Genomic DNA, 26,534 nt, shown 5'->3' on the forward strand with positions numbered 1-26,534 from the left:
ACCCTGGGGTGTGCACGTGCACAAACACCACGCGCAGAGACCCTGCAGGGAAGTGCTGGGTCACCGAGAGGGTCACCTCGTGGCCACCATCCAAGTGTTACTTCCCTAATGCTCTTAGGCATTCCTAAAAACCTAAGGTTCAGTGGAAAAGAAACCAAACTGGAAGCTGTTTTTCAGTTTCACCCTTAATATTTAATTCTTTCATCCATGCAAGGACCATAAAAATCTTTTCATTCCTTCCTATACATTTCTAATCCCTTTCCTGATGAACTCGTCCTTGGTGCATATTGTACCTTAGAGAAAATATATGCTTGAATTATTTTTATTTTAAAATTTGTCCAGAGATTGAGGGTGGGATTGTCTAAAAATATGTGTTTGTACATACACTTATGTGTACATATATATATAATGAGAATATGCAATTATATATAAAAATATGTAAGTGGTGGGTCAACCCAATTAATATTAAAATATAAATGCACTCTATAATCTCTTTGTAGTTTTGTAGTTTTACTTAGATGGTAGGAAAAATAGTTACAAATGTTGGCACCTTGTTATAACACTGTACAAATCTTTTCAATAAGGTTAAAAAAAAACAAGTTAAAAATTTTCTCAGTGTACCAGAGCAGTTAATTGTGCACAAGAAAAGCCTTTAATTCTGAACAGGGACTTACTCTGATTAACACACAGTAATTCATGAAGACTCCCCAGTTGCTGGGCCTGCCCAAGATGCAAATATTTTAAGTGGAAACACAGGATGGAGAGGACTGATGGTCTTGAATGAGATCAATATCTTGGTTTGGGCAGCTGTTTTATCTCAAGACACTTTCCCATTATCATTTTGATTTATCAACAAAAGTCCGTAGCAGGTGTGGTTGTGCAGTCTCAGTTCCCTTCCAGTTGGGCTCTGGGCCACTTTACAAACCTGCCACCTGTTTTCCCAAACAAGTCTTTTCTTGAAAGATTGCTGAAAAAAACAATATGATGTTTATATTTTTCAACAAAGTAGAAGGTTGGCTGCTCCTTCAGCTTGTTAGAGCCCTACCCTAGAAAAACAAGGTAGCAGCCACAGGCTTGCCCTGGGCTGAGACAGAAATTCAGGAGTTTTATATCCAGGTTTTCCCAGTTTTCCAGGCATTGTGAAGGCCTAGAAATTAACAGCCAAGCATGGAGAAGGAAAAAACTCCAAGCTTTCAATGTCCTCCATAATTGACAATACTCTCAAGACGAAAATGAAGAAAAGTCCATTGTATTGACTGAAAAAATAGTCATTGAAACTTCAGTGTTGGAGCTCTTGACGTGGATGGAAGTACTAAAATAAGCCTACAAAGCTCCAGTTTCTTTAAAACTGCTCATACAATGTACAATCTGCAGGATATATCGTATTGTTTTTAGCTCTGGTGATTTAAGGTTGACATAATCATTCAGCAATATGTATTTTGATCATTGTGCTGCTCCAGCCCTGCAGCCACCTCTTGGTTCAGCTGATGGGGCAGTTGATAAAACCTGGTGTTGCCTCAGTGTTTGAGGAATTTGTCACCACTCTGCTCATGCAGAAGGAGAATTTTGTGGTCCAGGTGCAGCTTTTTGGTGGTTTGGCTTGGACAGAGTTGGTTCCAAGCAGCTTGAAGTCACTCAGGAGTTGATATGGGCTCAAACAGATGCTGGGTGGAGGTTTTCATCACTGCCTTTGTACAACCCACTGCCTTACTTTGATGGTGTCCAGGGCATGTGATATGCACAGAAGAGTTTCCTATTTCCATTTCTTAACTCCTGGTTTGAGGGCAACCTATTGATTTGCATTTTGCTGTCAGATAAAGGCTGCAGATTAAATAAGTGCTTGTGAAATGGCAGTTCTTTAAATCAAAAGCTCTTGAATATTTCCTGATCTCTGGAAATTGCTCTGCTTGGTATGATAATTTTAATGTGTCAAATGCAGGGTAATCCCACGTAGGGCACAGAGCTTGGCAGGAAGGAGATACATTTTCTAAGCCAAGACCCATTTTTAGTAATTCTTCCCTACCTGCACCAGTGGAACAGTGATTTTTTTTATTTGATGAAGCATTTAGAGACCTGGATTTGAATGGCTCATGCTACAAATATTATAAGAGGACATGTCAAAAATAGCTTGGGCAAAAATAAGGTCAGCTGAGAGTTCAGGAGCGACAGTTTATATATTAAAAATTGTGACAAAGCACCACAGCTTACATTTGAATTTATAATATTGCAGAATTTGAAGACACAAAATATTAAGCCTTTGGGCTTAGCCATGAGGCCTCTTTTCTTGTTACTGCTGAAGTCAGGAGAGTGGCTTTTGCTGCAGGATAAGGCCTTAAACATCTGCTCTTGTTTCCCAGAAGTGAATCTGGGCTGCAGTTTCATAACAGCAGTTTGTTTGATGGATGCTTGATGATTCCTTTTTTTGAAGTGGGACTCCAAACATCCTTGTGTTTTCCTCAGCAAGAGGTGAGGTTTGCTGCTAAGTGGCAGCACCAGGAGTGTGTTTGGATTAGCACAGACTATCCCAGTGCTCTTTGCAAAGAGGTGGAGGATGTTCGATAAGGTTCTCGTGGGTGGAGGTGAGGACAACATCTGTCTTGCCTATCTTGTACTTGCCAAGGCTTTTTGTTGTTCCTGAACTCTCTCATGAATATAATATGTGGATTTTTGTCTGATCTAATGAATCCAAGGCTGAGAGATTTAGAAGGAAAACATATTCCAGATGTGTGTTGCAATTCCTGACTCAGGTGACTGCATTTTGAGCAGTAACCTTTTCCAGTACCTTCCACACACTGTATTGAATATCCTTCTCTTGCAAATGGTCAGGAGTGAGTTGTATGAGCATCATGATTAATAAGCCCCAGCAAGGCTAAACCATCAATCATTTGTCTTTTATTCCACCGGTTCCTGCTGGATTCCACGAATCTAAGGCTCAAAAGACTTGGCTTTGAGGCAGGACTGCAAATTTAGGCTCAAAGCTCTTCAGGCAGCCCAAGCACAGCTTGTTCCCTCGTGCAGTGCTGCCTGTTGCAGACGTGAGCAGAGTTTCAGGCTCTGAGAGCTTCTGGTGTCCAGCCTCTCTGTTCCAGCATGGAAATGACATGCCTGGCCTGGTTGAAATTAGGCTTTCACTCCAGATAAACAGTTCCTGGAGCATCAGGGGAATGCAGCCTGAGGAAGAACAGCAAGAAGAGCAGCAAGCAGGAAGGGTGGCTTGGTCAAGGTGCTCTCCTCCTCCACACTCTCACCTGCCCTTCCATTCAACAACAGCCATATGCAATTCAATTCAACAACCTCAATATCAAATGTTACCAAGCATGCAAGGAATACTGAGTGCAAAAAAGCATGGAAGCACTTACAGGGCTAATTGCATGGTCTTAATGAGAACAATCTTCGCTCAGAAAAGGCAGGTCCTCTCCAAATGTGTTTATTAGAAAGCTGTAACATCTGCAAAACACACACTGGTGTGTGTTACAAACCATCCTTTTAATAAACAGTTGGGTGAAAGTTTTTGTATAACAGCTTTTGGGCTAATTTCAAATGAAAATAAGTCTCAGGATGTCAGAATTCTTTGCAGAAAGGAGAATTAATTTTTCTGACCGACTGCAGACACGCGAGAAGTGATGGGAAACAGCCCATGTCTGACTTTGTGGCTGTGTGGAGCTCTGAGCTGGAGCTTAGAGGTGTATTTTCATGAAAGCTGTTTACATTAATGAGGAGGAATGTTATAAAGCTGGTGTCAAAAATAACCATGTGGCAAAGCTAATTAAAAGTTCTCAATTGCAATTACTGCAAGCCAAGGGTGACAGGTCCATTTGGAGAGCTGAGTGCTGACTCTGCAAGCAATACCTGCATGGGAGTTGTTGCTGCATTTGTGACTCCTCATGCATCTCCTTTTGTGTAGTTCTTGCCAAGTGTCCTACTGGTTTGTGGACAGTGTTTTCAGTCATACTGGTGTCATACTGGTTGCTCAGATTTTGACAGTGCTCTAGACTTTAAAAGTTCTTGAAGTGATTCTTTCTTGAGCAGGAAATCACTTGATAGATTTTGGATATGCAGTGGGGTTAAAAAAGATCTGCTGAACCTTTTGCTGTTGTGGGAGGTTGAGCAGTAAACCATGGAAAAATTTGAAGAAATTAAGAAAAAACAGAGCTGAATATTTTGAGATCATAAAATCGTAGTCACAGAGTGGTTTGGGTTGGAAGGGACCTTAAAGCCCACCCAGTGCCACCCCTGCCATGGGCAGGGACACCTCCCACCAGCCCAGGCTGCTCCAAGCCCTGTCCAACCTGGCCTGGGACACTTCAGGGATGGGGCAGACACAGCTTCTCTGCCCAACCTGTGCCAGGGCCTGCCCACCCTCCTAGGAAAGGTTTTCTTCCTAATGTAAACTTAATTTAAAACAATTTCCCATGAAAAAAACCCCAGATTTCCATTTAAAACCATTGCCTTTCCTAACCATCAGGTTAGAATGGCCTCCAAAATATTTTAAAATCCTGCTGCTCTCTTTTTCCCCCAAGATCCCTGAGCAGGAGCAAATCCTGCTACACAACCCCACACCTTATTGGCCCCTTTAGCCATTCCTGAATTTTGATCAGGCTTGAACAAAAAAAAAGTCTTTGTTCTTAGTTCCTGACATTGCCTTTAAAGGCCAGGGCAGCTTGCATGTGCTTCTCATGATGGGAACCACTTCAATCACATTTCCTGTAACTTGGTGCTTCTAGGCCAAGTAATCTTGCATTTGATTAAGTAAACACCTTTGTCCTGATGACTTTATGCCTACTTTAAAGGCGTTGCTGTACCTATTGTTCTACAGATTTGTCAGTCTGTTATTCTTTTTCTATTTTAAAAGAACTTATCAGTGAAGCAGAAGTCAAAACCAAATAGAGAAATCATTTTGTTCTTTTATCATTAGCACAGCAAGTCCAAGGGAGAAGGCAGATTTTGCATGGCACAGGGTATTAAAAAATAAAAGTCTTAATGAAAGAATAGTGGATTTTTTTGTTGTTGCTGTGCTGGTGATGTCATGAGAGGAAGAGGAACATGATATAAAGGCAATTTGTGTTCAGTATTGACCTCAGATACCAACACCACTTCATGGCTTTACATGAAAGACCTTTCCCACCTGCTGCCAGAAGCTGCACGTGTTGCTCTCTTTATATCACTTTAGTTACTAGAAATGACAGGCTTTATTTCTGAGCTGTCATGAGAACATGTTACTGTCGTGTGAAATCCAGGAAAGTGAACCCCTTCACCACTAAAATTATTGTCACAAAGGTACAAAACTTTGCAAAACTGAAAGAAGCCTATGATGCATCTATTTTGTAGGATTAATGTTTCCATGGCTTTGTCCCACTTGTGACTTGATGTTGCCAAACTTCTCCAGAAACAGCATTAATATGGTGAGAAAAAGAGATTAGCATGTAAAGGAGCAATGAAGAGCCTCTATCAGAAATAGAACTGGTATCCATATGTAATAAAACCTTGCCAGGAATTGTCAGTATTAATAGTTTTGTCTCCATTTATATGTGGCCAAGCCATGCTGCTGTTTTTCATGATGGTGGATTCTGACCATTGTTATACTCCATTTGGTCCAGGAGCTTACACTTAAAATTGTAGCAGAAAACACATCTTTAAGTCCCTGTACTTAAGGAAGAAATACCCACACTGATCTCTGTGAGCTGTTTCAGTGCAGCAGTTTCCTGTTTAGAGCCTTCTTTTCATATCTTACATTTTGGGATCCCAATTTGTGCCAATTATCAGCCATTCCTATACAGCTGAGAAATGCTTCATATTTCTTGATGCTATTTTTATTCTTTCCCATGGGATGAGTTTCATGTGAGGTTATATCAGGTTGTTTGAGTTCTGATTGTTCAGCATCACAGTGTCTTGCAAGGTCAGTGGATTGAAAAAAGCCTGGGCTGTAAATCCTCACCTTTTAAGTTGATTAAAAGCTGGAACACTTTTGCTGTGAAGATAGGCTGGGAGAGCTGGGGCTGTTAGAAGGCTCTGGGGAGACCTCAGAGCCCCTTCCAGTGCCTAAAGGGGCTCCAGGAAGGTTGGAAAGGGACTTTCCCAAGGGCATGGAGTGACAGGACAAGGAGCAATGGCCTTAAGCTGAAGGAGGGCAGGGTTAGTTCAAATATTAGGAAGAAATTACTGACTGTGAGGGTGGTGAGGCCCTTGCACAGGTTGCACAGAGAGGTTGTGGACTACCCATGGCTGGAGGTGTTCAAAGCCAGGTTGGATGGGGGCTCTGAGCAACCTGGTCTAGTGGAAGGTGTCCCTGCCCATGGCAGGGGTGTGGAAGAACCGCTGCTACAAACTGGCTGTGAGGAGCATTCACAGAGCGTTTGTGAGGTCCACAATGGCCAAGAGGGAGAAGAAGAGAGTCCTTAGGGTGGTAAAGAGCAAAGTGTTGGGTGTAAACATGAAAAGGGGAGAAAGGCAGAAGTGAAATTGCCATTTTCCTTACTGGGGAGGTTCCCACAGAACCAGTGGGTGAAAAATATATGTAAAGTATGTGTGTAAAGCAGTTCTGGGCCCCTCAGTTCAGGAAAGATCTTGAGGGGCTGGAGCAGGGCCAGAGAAGAGCAACGAGGCTGGAGAAGGGACTGGAGCACAAGTGCTGTGGGGAGAGGCTGAGGGAGCTGGGGGTGTTCAGCCTGGAGAAGAGGAGGCTCAGAGGTGACCTCAGCACTGTCTGGAACTGCCTGAAGGGAAGTTCTGGCCAGGTGGGGGTTGGTCTCTTCTCCCAGGCACTCAGCAATAGGACAAGGGGGCACGATGGGCTCAAGCTCTGCCAGGGGAAATTGAAGTTGGAGATGAGAAAAAAATTCTTTGCAGAGAGAGTGCTCAGGGATTGGAATGGGCTGCCCAGAGAGGGGGTGGATTCCCCATCCCTGGAGGTTTTTCAACTGAGCTTGGCCGTGACACTGAGTGCCATGATCTGGTAAAGGGCCTGGAGTTGGCCCAAGGGTTGGACTTGATGATCTTGGAGGTCTTTTCCAACTCAGTCGATTCTGTGATTCTGTGATATTTAAGATTCCTTCCAATCCAAACCATTCTATGATTCTGTAATTTAAGATCCCTGAGAAGAAGAAAGGCAGCAGTTGCAGCCCTGGACACAGAAGTCCCACCCATGAGTTGCGGAGTTTTCTCTCTGCATGAGGACATGCAAGGACCACATTTATAATCTGTAGTGCTTGCTGGTAAATTGGCATCAGTGGTCCTGGTGGAATATGGAGGAGAGGACAGTCAGTCTGACTGCCTGAGTCTTGGCTGACAGAAGGAGTAGAAGAGTTGTTAAACATATTTTCAGTGTTTCTCACTCTGAAACCTCAGTCTCATTTAGGTGTGAGAAGAGAGAAAATGTGGTTGAAGAGGAAGTCAGGCTAATCCTGGCTTAGACCACGTTCATTAGTTATTCTGACTCTTCCTTTTGCAAAGGCTTAGATGGCCAGTTCCCCTTTTAGAATGTGCTGAAGGGAGGGGTGAAACGTCCTACTGTCCTTCAAGACAGGCCAGCAAAGATCAGTGAGGACTTGGAGGGAAATGTCAGAGGTACTCAGTGTAGTGGAGTGCACACTGCTGAGCCTTCCACATGGAGAGTGACCCAAGAGCTCACAAAGTTGGCAGGAACTCGCTTGTTCCTCCAGAGCCTTCACAATCCTGTCAGCAAAACGAGCAGGATGGAGTACAGATGAGTGCTATCAAACCAGATCCAAACTCTAGCAAGCACTCTGAGCTTTCTTTATCCCTAAATAATTAGGCATTTTCCTCTGAAATGTCTGAAAGTCTAAGCCTGTCTCTTGGGTTCATTTATATTTGCCTTGTTTCTGCCGTAGTTGTGGATATTCACACAGCCTTTAGTAGTTGGGCTTTTATTTCCACCATTTTCCTGTCCTCCTCAGGAAGTTCAAGTGTGTGTTCTTTCCCTCTTTTTGCAGCATAATAGGCATCCATAGCACAAGCAATATTTCTTGTCATTAGAATTGCCAATAAATAGAAAAATCCCTTTTTTTTGTTTGTTTATATTTACCCTAATTATTCATTAACTTACATTAGGGGGACTCATCTTTAGGAGGAAGCAGAATAAATTTGCTTTGTTTCACTTGTGTGTGGGAGGATGACAAATACATCCATTTCATGGTGTTTGATGCCTGGTTTGAAAAGGCCTATTAGTAAATGGATTAGAAAGTCAAATAATACTCTGTTATATTTGCAATCTTGTATCTGCTTTCCTCTTGTATAATTCACACTTTCATGTATTTGCTGGAGCTTCCTTTCCAACATTAACATTTTTAATGTGTTTTTTGGTCATGTATTAGCTGTACAGTGGGACAGAAAAGAGAGAAGTGTGCAGTAAATAGTCTCAGGTGTGGGATGCATTGGGATCACCTGGCCAGGCTGTGTTTGTGGATAGATAGAGAAATATTTAGTTTGGGGTTTTTTGCTTTCATGAAAATCTCACATGGACTTCTGAGAAAGAACTTTTGGTTTTCCTTCCAGTGTTAACATTTTCATTTTGAGTTTTTGTGATATGTTCCCTGCTACTTTCCTATCCAACCACATCAAGTTTCCTGCTGTCTCTCAGTGCAGTGTAGCCAGGGAGGAATCTTTGGGGGAGCAAGGGACCAGCAGCCACCTCCCTGCACATCTTGGTCTGCTGGCTTTCCCAGGAATGGATCATCAGGAAAGATTCAGACCATCAGCAAGCAGAGGTTTCTGGCAGATCAGAGGCCCAAAGGAGCATGAGAGGCATGGCAAAAAGGAGAAGGGTTATTCTGGCATTCTGTTTGTCTGATATCACAGAGATCCAAGAGGCATCAGTTTGGTAGAGGTGCAGATTGGTGGAAGGGTGTGTAGAGCAAGGAAGCAACTGGAGAGTCAGTGGTGATACCCTGGTGGTGATCTTTGCACTCAAATGACGTTTGATAATCAGCAGTGAAATGGTGCAGAGATCACTGCCTGAAGTTTGTGTTAGTGTTAGTGATTCAATCCCAGTGGATTCACTGCTTGAGATCCCATTCCCCAAGTGCAGAGATCAAGGGATAACCTCAATTTTTATGAGCAATAAGAAGCCAAATGGTGTTCCCACCTTTGCAGTTGCAGAGCAAATTCTGAATATTAACAGAGTGCACCCTGAGAACTCACAAACCAGGTGAATAAAAGAAATGATAAATGTAGAATCACAGAATCATATCCTTGGCTGGAAGAGACCCACTAGGATCATAGAGTCCAACTCTTAGCCCTGCACAGGACATCCCCAAGGCTCACACCATGTGCCTTAAAGGGAACAAATGCAACTGCTGATTTTTAGGGCAGCATGTGGCTGCTGGAGCTTGTGCAGAGCCCTCTTCCAGCAGGCAGCTGGAGGACTCCCATTGCTCCATCCCTCCCCTCTCCACCATCCTACTCTGCTGACAGGGCCACACGGTTTTATTGTCCTCCTGTTGGCCATCAGCAGCAGATCTGGCAGCAGCACCAGCCCACACACGCTGCCTCCTGAGGGTGGGGTTGTTCATGGAGCGCCCTGCCCCGAATCTGGCTGGGGCTCCCCCCCTCGCCCCCACCCTTGGCCCCTGCTCCTCCAGCCACTGCCAGCTGGCCTCCTCCATGGCTGCTGTCATCTCAGGGGCTGCACACTGAGCCTCCTGGCCAGCCCCATGCTGGGGGTTGTTCCCTGGCTGCTGGCAAGGGCCACACAGAGAGGAGAGGGGATGCCAGGCTGCTCCCCTGCTCCGTTGGGTGCCACTGTGCCAGGGTGGGAGGAGGGAGTCGTGCTGTGGTTACTGATCATTTCACAGAATCACAGAATCAGTTAGGCTGGGTCCAAGATCACCAAGTCCCACCTGTGACTTTGTCTACCAGAGCACTCAGTGCTGCATCCATCCAGTTGTTCCTTGAACACGTCCAGGGGTGGGGGCTCCAAACTTCCCTGGGCAGCCTCTTCCAATTTACATCCATAAGCACCATGTGCACCATAAGCTGCTCCTGGAGCGGGGTGCTTTCCTTGGAAGCCTGTGCACTGCTGGGACAGGAGGAATGTGGGAGCCTAGACCAGTTCTCGTGGCCAGGGAGCCTCATCTGAGGCAAGATGTGTCCTTTCAGAAGTACCAGCTCTGCCCGCAGCTTCCTGATGGATGTGGCAGACACACCACCAGCTGGAGCCTGGCCCAGGCTCACCAGACTCAGCTGCAGATAACACAGGGAAGGAACTGGTGGCAGAATGAATGAATGGCAGTGGGGATAGAGGGTGACCTGCCCTCCCTGTGGTGTCTGTCTGGTCTCCAACCATCCATGGTGGCAGGAGTCCTGTCACTTGAAGGCCATAACCTCAGTGATGAGGGAAGGTGGCTGGGGAAGCTCTTCCCAGAGCTTCAGAGCAGGATGCCCAGCCAGGCAGCCCACCAGCGAAGGGTTGCCAAGAGAGGGAGAGATGCAGGCATGGTGTCCTCTCAGCGCTGGTGGTGGCACCTCTGCCCAGGCTGGTGGTGGATGCTGGCAGAAAGGTCAAGCTCCCTGGATTAGAGGTTGTGCCCAGATGTCTCAGCTCTTGGTCCAGAAGGAACTTGGCTGGTGTCCCAGAGGAAGGAAGGGGAGCTCCCAGTGAGTCAGCAAGGCTTGGGTTTCGGTGGCTCCTTGGAGGGGCAGTTAAAGCAGTGATGGCACCATGCCTGTGCCCCACACAGATCTGGCCCCTGCATCACTGCCCAGGACTCCACAGACCCAGGTGTTGCTGCCCATCCTGCCCTCTCCTCACTCCCAGCTCCTGGCCACTATTCCCAAGTGTTTGGTAGTGTGTGTTTGCACTTCTGCTCAGCTGCTGGGGGGAAGGGTCTCCCCAGGGTTATCCTCCTGTCTGTGCTGACATGTGGGTCGTCACCTCCACCAACATCAGTGTGCCTAAAATGTAATGAACAGGTGACGACTGTTCATCTTCTGGTGAGGTGGACAAGCCCCTTTTCCTGGGGGAATATTGTGATACCTGCCCTGAGATACCATCCCACTGACTCTTCTCCGGTTTGCAGGAAGCGTTATCAGTGGTGAGCGAAGACCAGTCCCTGTTCGAGTGTGCCTACGGATCACCCCACCTGGCCAAGACAGAGATGACGGCCTCCTCCTCCAGTGAATATGGGCAGACATCAAAGATGAGTCCTCGTGTGCCCCAGCAGGACTGGTTATCACAGCCCCCAGCCAGAGTCACCATCAAGATGGAGTGTAACCCAAACCAGGTTAACGGGTCAAGGTAATGAGGCCAGTGGCTCAAGGATGCTGTTTCTTGTGGTGGGTGTAGCTCAGGTGTCTAAATCTGTTGATCTAGCACCATTTTGGGTGCCTCAGGTGGCACCTGGCCACCAGCTGCCATCCTAGAGGGTTGCAGATCTCCCCTGCATTGTGGGTCACACCACCCAGCCCTGTTCAGGTGTTGGGAGGTCTTTAAAGGTGCTACAGGCATGGTCTTCTCATGAGCTGACACTCCCACATCTGTGGTTCCTCTGACAGTAGAGAGCTTTGGGATGGGAACTTGCTTTGCACACTGGGTGAAAGAGCATGTTTTAAAGTTAATAAAATGTGAATTTGCTGTAGTCTGGAGCAGCACCATTGATGCATCAAGGGTGTGGTGGATGTGACCTAACACTCGGTGCAAGTTGTCAAATACAGCAATTTGGACAGTTGCCTTTGCTCTAAATATAACCAGAGAAGCATAAAAAAAAACACAACCTTGTAATGGCAGAGGGAGTGAACTATTGATCTTTACTTTTATATTTACTTTAAACATCATGCCAAAAAGTACAGTTGCATTTAAAAAGAATTCATGCTGAAGAAACAACATATGGATGGAGGCAAGGAGGGCAGTAGAAAGGAGCAGGAAAAGAAATTCCTCAGCTCAGTGTGCAGCAGCCACACTGTGTCTGTGAATTAACTGTTGTCTCAGGACTTCTTTTATGAATTCCACTATGAAGAGAAATTGTGTTGATTAAGCTGAAAGGGTAAGACAGAGAATTTTGGCGTATCAAACTTAGGAACATTCTCTGGGCCATCTGAAAAAAACACAGTGAAGACTTTTTTTTTTCCTTCTCAAGGAAACTATCCAAACAAGTGTTTTCCTGTTTAAAATGCCTGACTGTCAAAACAGTTTTCCTTTGGTGTTGCTGAAGGGCAAAGGTCCAGGGAGTCAGTTGCTGACAATTGTTGGTGATGTAGCAGTGAGGGCTGAGCTTCACATCTCTCTGTCACGAACACCTGCATTCTAATCTCAGCTCCCAGGACCAGTTGTTTAGAAAAACCTCAGCCATGGGCTCTGTGGTTACTGTTCACACTCTCTGTGTTCATGTGATGAGCACCACAAGCAGAGTGGTTTGGCAGGGCAGAGTGGTTTGGCAGCTTATCACATCTGCTCTTCTCACTGGTAAGGATGAGAGTTGTGCTGAAGTCAAATCAGCACTTCCAGTGAATAGTCAAAGGTTTGAAATACGTGGAAATAAATGGTGAGCTGAAGTTACAAAGAATTAGAGGAACTCTTCTTGTAAACCTGCCTAGTCAGAATTTCTTTAATCAATATCAGTGTCTTTATTTTTTTTGTGCTAAGCAGATGCACAGGTATAACTATAACTGGATTCAAAAGCAGTCTCACCTGCTTCCTAAAATTGCCTCTTAGGTGTTTGTGCTGTAAGAGAACTGATCACAGCTTTCCTTGATGCAAATTCCATAAAGTGCATGGGAGTAGATAATTAATGCTGATTGTTACTGAGATGAGGGATAATAATTTGTAATTAGTGGTAATAATTTGTAACTAAAGTCAGTCATACACAGCCTCTTACTTTGACATACTCCCAGATCTGAAGGAAGAGTTGAGATGATACAGATCCATTTGGAATTGTTAGACAATCACATTTTAAAGACAAGCAAGCCAGAATGATGAATTTGCTGTCTAGGATTCCTGAAATACATAACTAGCCTGAATATTAGAGCTCAGTTTGTGTATCACAGGAATTTGGCTGTTGCTGTCATGGTTTAAAGGACAACCCTGTAGGCACCACCTTTTATGAGCTGAAAGTTTGTCCTGTCTAATCCTTGTTAGCAACCCTGGGGATTATACTTTGTTTTAAGGGGTCAGGATCCCTACCAAACCCAAAATGTGTGCCCAGAGTGGGATGAGCTGAACTGAGTCTCCAGGAAGATCCATATAACTGTGGGGGAGAGCTTGGTGTAGAAAACCTGCTGTCACACACCAGCATCCCCAAACCAGCAGAGACTGGTAGTAGCCCTGATTTGGGACCCCAGACATCTCCAGGCATAAATCCCGTGGCTCCTGCAAGGACTAGCTTTGTCCAGAGTGAGCCAGGTACCCTGAGACACCCCAACTCCAGGGCAGGGCAGGCTCATGTTCAGCATATTTTACAGCCTGGAGGCTGAGGGTTTGTGCTTGGGTTGGGGTGCAGATTTCCTGCAGTTTAAGTGTGTTCACCTTGGATATGTGAGCTCAAAATACTGTCCAGGGATGGATAAGCATTCAGAAACCTGAATTAAATGGGCTGTTTGGACTTCTCTATGTAATTCCTATTGATATAACACAATATAAGAAAGATATAAAGCTATTGCAGAACATCCAAAAGAGTGCTAAGAAAAGGGTGAAAGACCTAGAGGGGCCACACAAGTGACTGAGGTCACTATTTCATCCTAGAGAAGAGGACACTGAGGGCAGATTTCATCAGGGCAGCTCCATCTCTGAGCCCTGTGAGCAAGGACAGGACCCAGGGCATGGCTGGAGCTGTGCCAGGGCAGGGGCAGGTGGGATCTCAGCCAAAGGCTCTTCCCCCAGAGGGTGGTGGGCACTGCCCAGGCTCCCCAGGGCAGTGGGCATGGCCCCGAGGCTGCCAGAGCTACAGGAGCCTTTGGACAATGAGACAGGGCCAGGGGGGATTGTTGGGGTGTGTTGAACAGGGAAAGGGTTTGGATGATCCTTATGGGTGCCTTCCAGGATATTTTATGATTCTATAATACCCCTTCCTTTATACTATATTCTATTAGTGTGCACATGTGTTGAATCACTCAGGATGACACTCTGTCTCCCTGCAGAGTCAACAGGCAGGAGCTGCTGGTGGTTTAGGCTGCCAGAATTTTGCCCTTTGTGGACAGAGCTGGGTGCCTTTCCTTGAGAGGTGTCTGTCCTGTCTGTGGACAGGACAATGCTTCAAAAGATAGCAGGATTAGGTGGGATATTAGGAAGGAACTTTTCCCTGTGAGTGTGGGCAGGCCCTGGCACAGGTTGGGCAGAGCAGCTGTGGCTGCCCCATCCCTGGGAGTGTCCAGGGCCAGGTTGGACAGGGCTTGGAGCAACCTGGGCTAGTGGAAGGTGTCCCTGCCCATGGCTGGGGGTGGCACTGGATGATCTTTAAGATCCCTTCCAACCCAAACCATTCTGCTTCTATATTTCTGTGATCTGCACTGTCAGAAGCCAAACAAGCATCTACTTCTTCAAGGATGTATAATCTGAACATTGGGGAATTGTCTTTAAATCAAACTTTTTCCATTAGTCATGAGGCCTAATTTTGATTCCTAACTTTTCAGTGGAACTGTTACTTGTCATAAAGATGTGACACCCAAAGAGCCCCAGTGACACCCTTTTGACACTCTTGCTCCATCCTGGTCACCTTCACCACCATTGCAGCAGTAAACAGATGAAAAGAAGCAATTTTTTGTGCTTCCTCTTTGAAAAAAAATAGGATTATGTCTACCTACTCCATAACTTGTGCTTGGAGTTCTGTACAAATAAGCTGAGCAGGACATGGCTAGTGTGGCCAGCAGGCCCAGGGCAGTGACCCTTCCCCTGGACTCTGCCTTGGGGAGGCCATACCTTGAGTGTTGTGTTCAGTTCTGGGCCCCTCAGGTCAGGAAAAGAGATTGAGGGGCTGGAGCGGGGCCAGAGAAGAGCAACAAGGCTGGAGAAGGGACTGGATGTGGCACTGAGTCTCCTCTTAAACACCTCCAGGGACAGAGAATCCACCATGTCTTGATCCAACCCTACTGTGATCACCAGCCCAGGGCACTCCGTGCCGGGCTGGTGATCACAGTGGGGTTGGATCAAGGGTTGGACTTGATAATTTCACAGGTCTCCTCCAACCCAACTGAGAAGAGAAGAGCAACGAGGCTGGAGAAGAGACTGGAGCACAAGTGCTGTGGGGAGAGGCTGAGGGAGCTGGGGGTGTTCAGCCTGGAGAAGAGGAGGCTCAGAGGTGACCTCAGCACTGTCTGGAACTGCCTGAAGGGAAGTTCTGGCCAGGTGGGGGTTGGTCTCTTCTCCCAGGCACTCAGCAATAGGACAAGGGGGCACGATGGGCTCAAGCTCTGCCAGGGGAAATTGAAGTTGGAAAGCAGAAAGAAATTCTTTGCAGAGAGAGTGCTCAGGCATTGGAATGGGCTGCCCAGAAAGGGGGTGGATTCCCCATCCCTGGAGGTTTTTCAGCTGAGCTTGGCCGTGGCACTGAGTGCCATGATCTGGTAAAGGGACTGGAGTTGGCCCAAGGGTTGGAGTTGATGATCTTGGAGGTCTTTTCCAACCCAATCCATTCTATGATTCTATGAAGAAGAAGTTCTTCATTTTGCTCTGAACAGCATCACTCAGAGGTTTTTGACATGGTCACCACTGGGAAATGGCTCTGGAAGAGGCTGACCAAGTTACTGCTCTGAACTGCAGAATGGTTTTGATCAGAACATTGGTTTTCTAAAGAAAATTTACTGGGAAGCGTTATAATTCTTTTTATATTGAATTAAAAATAACCTGCAGCATTGAAAGCAGGGGTTTGTTTATTAATCTTGGATTTGGCAGCTTCCCTTGTTGAAAGATGTCCTAACTGGAACAAGGCAATTTTAGACCTCACTACAATTCCTAAGACATGACTTGCTGAAAAAGAAACTAAAAAAATTCACTTAGAAGCTACCAAAAAAAAAAATTATCAGAATAGCCAAAAAAATTACATGCATGTATTTTATGTTGAAACTACACTCAAAAATAATAAAAAATATTATTGTCATTATGAACCACTGTTTGTTTCATCAAAGAACTATTATTTAATAAGGTTTAAATCATGCCTGAAAAAAATTAGATCTTAATAATACACTTTTAATGGACAACTAAGACTGCCAAAAAATAAATGTGTTGTGGCATTTCTAAATCCCACATATGTGTGTGTATGTGATATGTGGTGTTATTACACTCTGGGAACTGGAATGTTTCCTGGCATGTGACATTCCTGCCAGTCTGTGTGTGCCACATTAGGGGTTCCCTGCCATTCTATGGCTTACTTTGCATTTTCTTTTCTGCAGGAGTTGCCTCACCCTGCTCTTTTTGCAGTCTGTACATTTATTTCCTGAAATTAAATGCTCAGATCTTAAAAAAAAATATCTTGAAAATTAACAGATGCAGTAGCTGGAGAACTTGGAGCTGCTTTTCATTTTTAGTAAAACTGTACCTGTCCCATTTACACCCATATTAAAATCTGGGTGGCCCCAAAGGAGACTAAAATATGACACCACTTTGCAAAGCCATGGAAGTGCTTCCTCCAGGATCTCCAGAACATCCTCTGGAATTGTCTTCCTGGGCACCTGGGTCTGAGTAATTCAGTGTAGAACAAGATGCAGAGCAGGGTGTGAGACCCCACAAAGTGGTGACCAGGGAGGAGTTAATGTTGCACTATTTGCTGTCCAGCTCTCCCTTCTCACCTTATTTCCTGGCCATATATTCTGTTGTCTGGGAGAAGGTATAAAATTTGAGGAGCACATTGAACCCTTTAGACACCCACAATTAAGAACCCACTCACAGAAGAAATGTGCTTTCCCCCAGATATAATTTGCCTGTAATTGCCCTACATTAAATCTCCAAACATAACTGGCATTCCTGTGAATACCAAAAAAAATACCATTAGAATGAAATTAAAGGTTTCTTTTCAGTGTTCTGCAGAGGGATTAGCTGCTCAGTTTTCTTTAACAATAACAATATTTTTAGAGCTAAACTCTGCACAGCCTGAGGACCTGCCTTAAATTAAATAAAGCCTGAAAAGTTTAAATTGAAGCTGTCATTTACCTCGCTGTTGTTGAATATATGATGCAGATTGTCACAGGTGGTATCAAATTGAGTTTCTTTAAATATGTTATGTAGGTACAGCCATTACATTTCTTCCAAGTACATAAATCTAATGAGACCTTTTGTGCCACCATATAGTCAGTCTTTCACCTGAAGGTAATAAGAAAGAGTGTTTCCTGCTATTTATTGCCCTTGAGTCAGACCAAAAGAGTCATCCTTTTATATAGCAAGGCATTAAAATATAAATGTGGAGGTTGCATATGCCACAATGTTACTTATTTTTCTGTTTATCATTCTTTACATATTTTATCAAATCAAGCACAAGCAATTCTATCACAGTGAGTGCAATCCATGTTGTGCATTTTGGGAGGAATCCACTCCTGTGAAAATGCTCTCCTGAGGACCTGGATGCTGCTGAAACAGCATTTCAATCCATGGATTGTCCAAGGATCTTGGAATAGACTCTCCCATGGGACTCTGCCCTGCCTATGGGTGGGACTATACAAAGGTAGCTTGCAATAAGCACATTTGCTGGTAGATAATCCCTTTTTTTTTTAAGGCAGGCTGCAGTGGAACACAGAGTCTTATTCAAATTTCACTTGCCGTGAGCAGTGTGATGATTTCACTGCCCAAGTATTCTGAGAGTGAACTGCAGTGAAAGCACAGCAGAAGCTTTCCAACATCAGCTTGGCTGATTACAGCAGTTTGAAAGAGATGCCAGAAATAATTAGTTGCCCTTAAGATTTAATAATGTGCAAAATGTTGATTTAAGTGCTACCAATTGTTGCTTGAAAACCATTTGAGAGTGAAATTATCACTTAATACATCTTTTGTGCTGGCCCTTTTGGGAAATACCATTTTTCTTTGCGTGTAGCTGCCTGAATTTCCATCAAAGAGCCTCTGTACTGGCTGGGTTGAGCACGTCTGCCACACAGGAGGAGTTTTCAGAGTCCAGGGTGACCTCAAGTCTTTTTGTTGGGTTGGTTTTTTGCTTTTCCCCTTGATGTAAAGTCGTCTAAGGAGTAGCTATTTTGAGCTGGACAAGCCAGCAGGTTGGAATGGGCAGCACCTCAGGGCACTTTGGTCAGTCTGGATGTGTGACAGCTGCTGTGCCCAGGCATGAGGAGGGTGCATTCATCCATAGGGAGCTCAGAATTCCCACCACAGCAGAACCATCCTGCTCCCAGGATCCAGACTGGCAGGATTTAAGCTGTAAGAGGCACCTCTTCATCACGCTGCAGTCTGTGGTTGGATACTGGTGGATCAAGGTAGAGCATTTGCGCCTTCACAGAGTCACAGAATCCAAGAATCCCAGAATAGCTGGGCATGGAAGGGGCCTCTGGAAATCATCCACTCCAGCCCTGCTGCCAAGGGAGGGTCACCTGGAGCAGGTGAGACAGGAACACAAGTGGGTTTGGGATGTCTTCAGAGAGGGAGAACCCACAACCTCCTTGGGCAGCTGTTCCAGGGCTCTGCCACTCTCTGTTGAAAGAAGTTCTCCTTCATTTTGAGGTGGAACTTGCTGTGTTTTAGTTTATGGCCACTGCTCCTCATCCTGTCTCTGGGCACCACCGAGAAGAGCCTGGCACCGTCCTCCTGACACCCACCTTGTGAGTGTCCAGCATGTGGATAAACAGGGCTGAGCTGCAGTAATCCCCCTGACATCACTTGTTTTTCAAGGGCACGGCTTTTTCCACCCCTGGAGCACAACCCTGTGGCGGAGGCGCGGTGCCATCCTGTCCACATCTGGTGGTGCACCACCGGCATGCAGCCCTGGTATTCCTGGGAAACCTCAGCTCAGACTAAACAACAGCCATGGGCCAAACCCCACTGCAGTCAATGGGGCTCTCTCCCCTGTCTCCAGCAGGGCTTGAGTCAGCCCCTGCGTCAGTTCACGGCAAAGCTGGAGATCTGTCTTAGCAGGATGACTTTCCTCCCGCTCTTATTGGAGCTCCCTTTGTAAAGTAACATTTAATCATGGGTAAAAAGACATTAGTTATCTCAGACTGGTAATCTTTTTTCCCCACTGACTGGGTGGTTGGTGGAGTGGCTGCCAACCCAACTGGCAAAACTGCAAATTCAGGATCTTCTCCGTGTGTGACTACTTCAAGAAGTTCCTATTTGCTCTGAAAATCCACCAGCTTAACAGCAGCACTTACGTGTGTGTGTGCATGGTTTGGCTCCATCCTTGAGGCCAACATGTTGCCAGGGAGAAAAACAAACTCAGCTCGCTAATACTATAACTACTTTTTTTTTCTGGAGCTTTTTGAGGGGTTGTTGGGCTGACAGGTGCTGGCTAAGAAGCTTTTCCACTCTGGGATAATGGGCTCATTCATAATTGGCATGGATACCTTTTGGATTGACCACTGGATTTCAGGCAAAGTGAAATACAAAAGTAGCCTTCAAATAAACGACGTAGGACCCCACAAGAGTTGTGATCACTGTCATGATTTATGACTATTGCTATCATTACTTCTTTGTTTCCAGTACAGGTTTTATTGTGTCTAGAACATTTAGAGCTGGTGGTTGTGGTATCCCCCCTACAGGCAGATTGTGTTTGACTCCTCTGCCCCTTCATTCATTAATAGGTGTTTTATTTTGATCAGGGTAATGTCAGTGAGGGTGTTCAGTAGATGAAGTTTGGGAAGAGATTTTTAAGACAAAAACAGGAGGTAAGAAAAGGGGCTAATCATTGGCTTTACCACTTTGCACCCCTCGGCCTCACAGCCGCGTAATGTTAATCATGAAAATCAGCAGACATTCCACAGACACAGGGGATTATGGTTTCCATACAAGATGTCACTTCTGTTTATGCCTGGCATGCTCTGCTTTGCTAACTTTCTATATGATCCCTGCCCACAAAAGAAGGCACATGTGGTTTGGAAAGGGCCCTGTCTCCTGGTATTTCATATTGCACGAAACCACAAATACAACAGTCATACAAGCTCTTGAAATGAAATACAATTTGAGAAATGTAATCCATTACCATTGTAATAGAATTTCTATAAAAATAATAAAAGAAAAACAAGAGAAAATAGGTCCTGAAAGTTATAGGCCAACTGGGAAGTCGTTGTGGCTTTGGCCTTGCTATCACCATGTCAGCCTTCAGCCTTCTCCCAGGCAGTAATCTAATTGTAAATTATGTATATACAGAACATCATTTCTTAGCTTTGGCTTTTCGTGACCTCCTTCCCTTCTTTCCCTTTCTTCACTCCAACCTGACACGTAAGAAATATTAAAGTGTTTGCCCTAATGGAGAAATGACAACGTGCAGTCAAACTTAAACCAGCTGTTTGCCTGCACTGGGAACACAAAGAGCCAGGCTGGGAATATTTATAGCTTGACTGGCCTCTAGTGAGCCAGACGCTGACTGCCTTAATTTGCCTTGATGGCCCCAAGGCTTGGAGCAGCTGTGGGCTGCAGGAGAGCCAGGGAAAGCCAAGGGGAAAAGAAAAGGAAAAGATGGAATTAGCAAAAGTCACTGTTTGATTGGAAGGGAATGGTTGTTGCATGTACAGCTCAATAAACAAGCACCTTCTGTTTTGCCTGCAGAAAGCCAAGGACATTTTGTGTGTTGGCATGTGGGATGGCTTTCTTTGACTGGAGAGAGGAACCAGGGGCACCTCTATGTGACATTTCTCAGTGACCCATGGGACAGCTCCATGCCACCTTGAGCACATACTGAGCCCAGGGCACCCCACACAGCAGTTTTGTGTGCTGAAGGGTTGTGTTTGGTGCCCCAGTGCCAGCCTCTGCCTGGCTATGGTCTGTTGGGGCTGCTGAACCCTCTTGTTTGCCCCTGCATAGTCCCACATGGAGCTGTGCTCTGCCATGAATGAGTGGCCCAGGGAGGATTCTCACAGAATCCCAGAATCACAGAATCATAGTATAGATTGCCTTGGAAAAGACCTCTGAGATCATCAAGTCCAACCCTTGGGCCAACTCCAGTCCCTTTACCAGATCATGGCACTCAGTGCCACGGCCAAGCTCAGCTGAAAACCCTCCAGGGATGGGGAATCCACCCCCTCTCTGGGCAACCCCTTCCAATCCCTGAGCACTCTCTCTGCAAAGAATTTTTTTCTGATCTCCAACTTCAGTTTCCCCTGGCAGAGCTTGAGCCCATCGTGCCCCCTTGTCCTATTGCTGAGTGCCTGGGAGAAGAGACCAACCCCCACCTGGCCAGAACTTCCCTTCAGGGAGTTCCAGACAGTGCTGAGGTCACCTCTGAGCCTCCTCTTCTCCAGGCTGAACACCCCCAGCTCCCTCAGCCTCTCCCCACAGCACTTGTGCTCCAGTCCCTTCTCCAGCCTCGTTGCTCTTCTCTGGCCCCACTCCAGCCCCTCACTGAAGTTGGAAGAGACCTCTGAGACCATCGAGCCCAGTGGCCACCTTGTCACCCAGCCCAGAGCTCTGAGTGCCACATCCAGTGATTCCTTGGACACCTCCAGGGATTGGGACTCTACCACCTCCCTGGTCAGCCCCTTCCAACACCTAATCACCCTTTCTATGAAGAATTTATTCCTAAAATATCTTCTTTTTCTTTTTGTTTTCTTCAGTCTTCTTATCACTGTTTTTGACACCTTTTAGCAAATATAAACAGACTGTCACTGTGGCTTTAGCATCAGTTTAAGGCAGCTGCACCCACTGATGTGTGTCCTTAGGGGTTTCCCTCCCTTCCACAGACCCCACCACGCTGCTCCCACCCTGGCCATCCATCCCCTTTCCTGAGGGCAGGAATCCCCTTCCCTCAGCCACCACACATGGGTGGAGGAGTGACTCAGGTTTTAACTGAGTTACCCACCCACTCATTTCTTTACTTATTTCTGTACTTGCTGGAGAAGCTGCTCCCCATCCCAGTTCACTAAGCAGCTGGGCAAGAGCCCCTGGGAGCACCCCAGGAACTTTTCAACCTCTGCATTTTCTGGAATTTTAATGCCTCTCTTGTGCTGGAGTCCTCTGCAGGAAATTTTGCTTTCACGAAAAGCTCTGGAAGGGAAAGTAAAACCTCCATTTTCCTTTCAGGCAGCATTTTTGAGGGCAGGAGCCTGCCCAGGAGCAGAGGGTTTGGGGCATGTGAAGGGCTCTACATGGTGTATGCACAGAAGATGCCGAGAAACCACGTCCAGGTGGTGGGTGGTGAGTGGATGTGATGGAAACTGAGCTGACAGAGCAACTGGAGCAAGTCCAGAGAAGGCAGCAAGATGATTAGAGGGCTGGAGCAGCTCTGCTGGGAGGAAAGGCTGGGACAGCTGGGATTGTTCAGCCTGGAGAAGAGAAGCTTTGGGGGAACCTCATTGTGGACTTCCAGGACCTGAAGGGAGCCTACAAGGAAGATGGAGAAGGATTATTTCCAAGGGTGACAGGACAAGGGGGAATGGCTTCACACTGAGAGTAGGCTTAGGTTGGATATTAGGAACAAATTCTTGGCTGTGAGGGTGGGCAGGCCCTGGCACAGGTTGCCCAGAGAAGCTGTAGCTGCCCCGTCCCTGGGAGTGCCCAAGGCCAGGTTGGATGGGCCTTGGAGGAACCTGGGCTGGTGGAAGGTGTCCCTGCCTATGGCTGGGGCTGGAATGAGATGATCTCTAAGGTCCCTTCCAACCTAACATTGCTATGATTCTGTGCTTCTATGACAAGTGTTGGTGCTCTGATACCCCCTCTGGAAGCTCCATTCAGAGTCTCCCTTAGTGCCCATGGACATCCCCATCGTGCCAGGGAAGCAGCTCCTGGGGCTTTGCAAAGCTGCTGGTGCAGCCCTGCTCCTGGCTCCTGCTCCTGCTCCTGCTCCTGCTCCTGCTCCTGCTCCTGCTCCTGCTCCTGCTCCAGTGGCTGGGAAGCACCAGCTCCTTCTCACCAGAGCTGGGCTGTCCCCACTGTTGTACCTCTAAATATCAGGGGAGTTCTGGGGGTTTTCTTCATAGGCCACTTTTCCAGTGACAGACTTTTGGGAGGAAGCACTGACCAATTTCACTACAACTTGGGGAGTTGCAGTGAGTGGAAATGAGCCTGAACATGCTTTGCAGTGCACTCAGTATGAGCTGACCTTTACAGGATGTCATTTTGGCTAAATATAAGTTTGCAAATGTTAGCCCAAATTCTGGGAGGGAGCTGCTTTGTGGAGCTCTCCCTCTTCTATGTCAGGACAGGATGGGAACATTTCAGCCCTGCTGGGGTCTTGCCCCTTTCTCTCTGGTCACTGGGAGAGAAGAGAGATCTTTTTCCTGCTGGACAGTGTCATGGTTTGTTCACTCACAGAAGAAAAGTTTGTGGTAGTTCAGTGTCCATTGACCAGCCATGGATTGCATGGAAAGCTCTTCAAAGATACCCTTACACTGTTCTGCCCTCCTGAGACCCCTCTTCTATAAATAAGAAAGTTATCCAAGCTTGGATAATTAATATTAAATAAACTTGTAAAGACATGTAGATTTTTGGACATTGTATTTATGTATTTCCCTGTGAACTTCAGAAATATTAAATAAAGGAGTTTGTATTATGGGAATGTCCCAGAAATCATGCAGAATTTTGCTGGGTCTTAATCTGTATTGCTCTGACACCTTGCATTTTAACAGAGCACAGGTGTTTTATGTCACATGGGGAAAATAGTAGCATAGTGAAGAGGAAAAATGTGTTTCATACACTTATTTATGAACTTACATCTGCTTTCATCAGAGTCAGTGGCTGGCAAAACTCCAATCAGCTTCAGTAGGAGTGGGTGATAAATTTAACCATCAAATCAGCTCAATTTTAAGTAACCCTGTATGAAGGTGAAGCTTCTAGGTCCAAGGGCCTGTGGGGAAATACTTTCTAACAGATATTTATCAGCAATCAGAGCTGAATCAGCTCAGGACTGGACTGTTCTTGGGTACCGTGATTGCTTGAAGTCTTTCCTCTTTTTCAGATTTTAATTTCTTTTGTAAATTCCAGGTGTAACCCAGTATATTTACAAAGGGTAAAAATAACATGCAGCTGCACAGAAAAACATCTTGGGTTTCACTTCAGACCTGGAGCTGAGGATGAATCACTGCAAAGCTGCACCTTTTACCCTGGGCACACTTTCCAAAAGCTGCTTTTCCACCCTGCTCCCCTGGTGGCTCAGAAATAAAGCAGACTCACAGAAAGCCCTAAAAAAACCCCTTTGTAGACAATCACTCTCTTGTTGATCTTCTGGGCACTAAAAATACCATTTTCTAGTGTCTACTTGCATTTTCAGTTTTGCTTTCTGTGCAGTAGAAGTCCATTTCAGGCAGTTGAATTAAGTGCTGGCTCTGTGGTTTTGAGCACACGCTCAATTTGAAGTACCTGAGTAGTCCTGTTAGTCCCATGGAGCTGCTTAAATGTTCAGAGTTAAACATGGTCTTAGGAGATTTGATGAATGGGAGATTTTCTTGTCCACCCAGTGAGCTCACGGGACAAAACTCTTGGCCATTTGCTTCGGATTTTAAAGAAAAGTTATGACTTATTTATGATCTTCTTCCCCACCCTTGTGTGTTTATATTCAGATCAGAAAACCATCTCAGAAGCCCTGTCAGGATGCCAAAAGTTCTGTGCTACTGGATCTCTCACATCATTTGCTGTTCAGTGTTTACAAGAGGGTTTTTAATGCACAATTGCCTCTAGAAGTGGTGTGGGCTGAGCTTGTGGGGTATTTCACATCAGCAGCAAGACTTTGGGGTCCCTGTATCCCAAATTCCTCATCTCAGAAAGGAATACAAAATAAAGGAGCTCTGCCAACTGGATTAAAGCACACTCTGTTCCCTAAAAGCATTCCTAAAAAGTCAGTGAATTGGCCAAATAGTTCTTTGGGACATAATTGCTTTTGGGAGTCAGTGCAGGTATAAGGGAAGGAGGTGGGGGATGTTTCCAAATATACATAATTTAGTGTGCAGACTCACTTATACCATTAGTGTTTGTCAAAGGGAAATAGAAAAATCCAGCATTTTAGTCACAAGGAATCATCACAAAAGCTCCTTTTCAACCTTTATGTCCAAAAGAAAAAGTTGCTTTGTTTTGCTCAGCTCTGCTTAGACAGAAATAGCTGCAGCCCAGGATGATAATTAGTGGTGTGTAGCAGGAGAGCAAAATTAAACCTGAGAGGACAGTGCCCAAGTGCTGTGGTTGTGAGAGGAAAGGTTGAATTCCTCACCTCTCAAGGACAAGAGCTGACTGTGTCTTCTCTTGTGGTGGTTCTTCAGTGCTGGGGCTGACCCAGCAGTTTCAGGGTCTTTACACAAGTGAAGCCAACTATTCCCAGGCAACACTCAAGGTCCTGATCCTTCTCCTAAAGATGATGACAGTAGCCCTTGAATGTTTCTGTGATATATTTTATTTTAACCTGAAAGCCATCAGCAGTTATTTTCTAATTTAATATATATACATTAAGAGTAAAATTAGTAGAAACACCACATAGAAAAAAACCTGATCTATGTAAAATATACTTTTAGTACTTAAGATTTACACTGAGTCTTCTCAGCTTTCCAAGTGCTGGTTACTTTTTCAAAGCACATCTGTGAGAATTATAACTGCATAAATTCCTAAGCCACAGAGTGCTGAGCAGTCAACTGAGTCTCTTGAGCAGGGGATAAAATAATTTCCACATCCTTTTGAGGTATGTTGGGCAGACATTGCTCCAAACTGTACATTATTTTTGCTCTTTTGTCCTCAAACAACAGCAAAACTCTTGTGAGGAGACACCTGTATGGTGGGCACACTGGGATGATGTTGCCCAACACTTGCAGCGATTTCCACTGGAATTCCCAAGCTGGGGAGAGCAAGAGGATCTGGGTTAAACACATTTTGAGGGGAAGATCTTGAAAAACACTTTGAGCAGTCTGGGTCTTGGAAGATCTCTTGCTTCTCTTGACTGAAAATTAATGGGAAGCAAATGAAGTCTTAGAGTCCAGAGGAGGCCACTAAATGAACCCCAGGGCCGGAGCACTTTTGCTGTGGAGATGGTGAGAGGTCTGGGATTGTTCAATCTGGAGAAGGCTCCAGGGAGTCCTTGGAGCACTTTCCAGTGCCTAAAGGGGCTATAAGAAGGTTGGAAAGGGACTTTTCAGTAGGACTTGGAGTGACAGGGCAAGGGGCAATGGACTTAAGCTGAAGGAGGGCAGGGTTAGATGGGATATTAGGAGGAAATCCTTCCCTATGAGCGTGGGCAGGCCCTGGCACAGAGTGCCCAAAGAAGCTGTGGCTGCCCCATCCCTGGAAGTGTCCAAGGCCAGGTTGGACAGGGCTTGGGGCAACCTGGGTTGGTGGGTTGGAGGTGTCCCTGCCCATGGCTGGGGGTGGCACTGGATGATCTTTAAGGTTCCTTCCAACCCAAACTATTCTGTGATTTTGTTATTCTGTGATTCCGTGACTTGCTTCTTGTTTAGTAAGACCATAGTACAGTTTCAGGAATTAAATGGTAGGACTAAAAGAAAGCTTGTTAGTGATCACTAAAAAATCC

General features: G+C 45.7%; 1 protein-coding gene across 2 annotated transcripts in view; it reads left to right on the plus strand.

The window, feature by feature from the left end:
* ERG (ETS transcription factor ERG) overlaps positions 1-26,534 on the plus strand; it is a 114,463-nt gene that overhangs the window by 67,223 nt on the left and 20,706 nt on the right. For both annotated transcript variants that reach the window (XM_071566822.1, XM_071566832.1), the window contains exon 2: positions 11,034-11,251. In XM_071566822.1, coding sequence (XP_071422923.1) covers positions 11,034-11,251 — 218 coding nt within the window. The remainder of the gene's footprint in view (positions 1-11,033; positions 11,252-26,534) is intronic.

Source organism: Pithys albifrons, chromosome 1, assembly GCF_047495875.1.
Source record: "Pithys albifrons albifrons isolate INPA30051 chromosome 1, PitAlb_v1, whole genome shotgun sequence".
Taxonomy (NCBI): domain Eukaryota; kingdom Metazoa; phylum Chordata; class Aves; order Passeriformes; family Thamnophilidae; genus Pithys; species Pithys albifrons.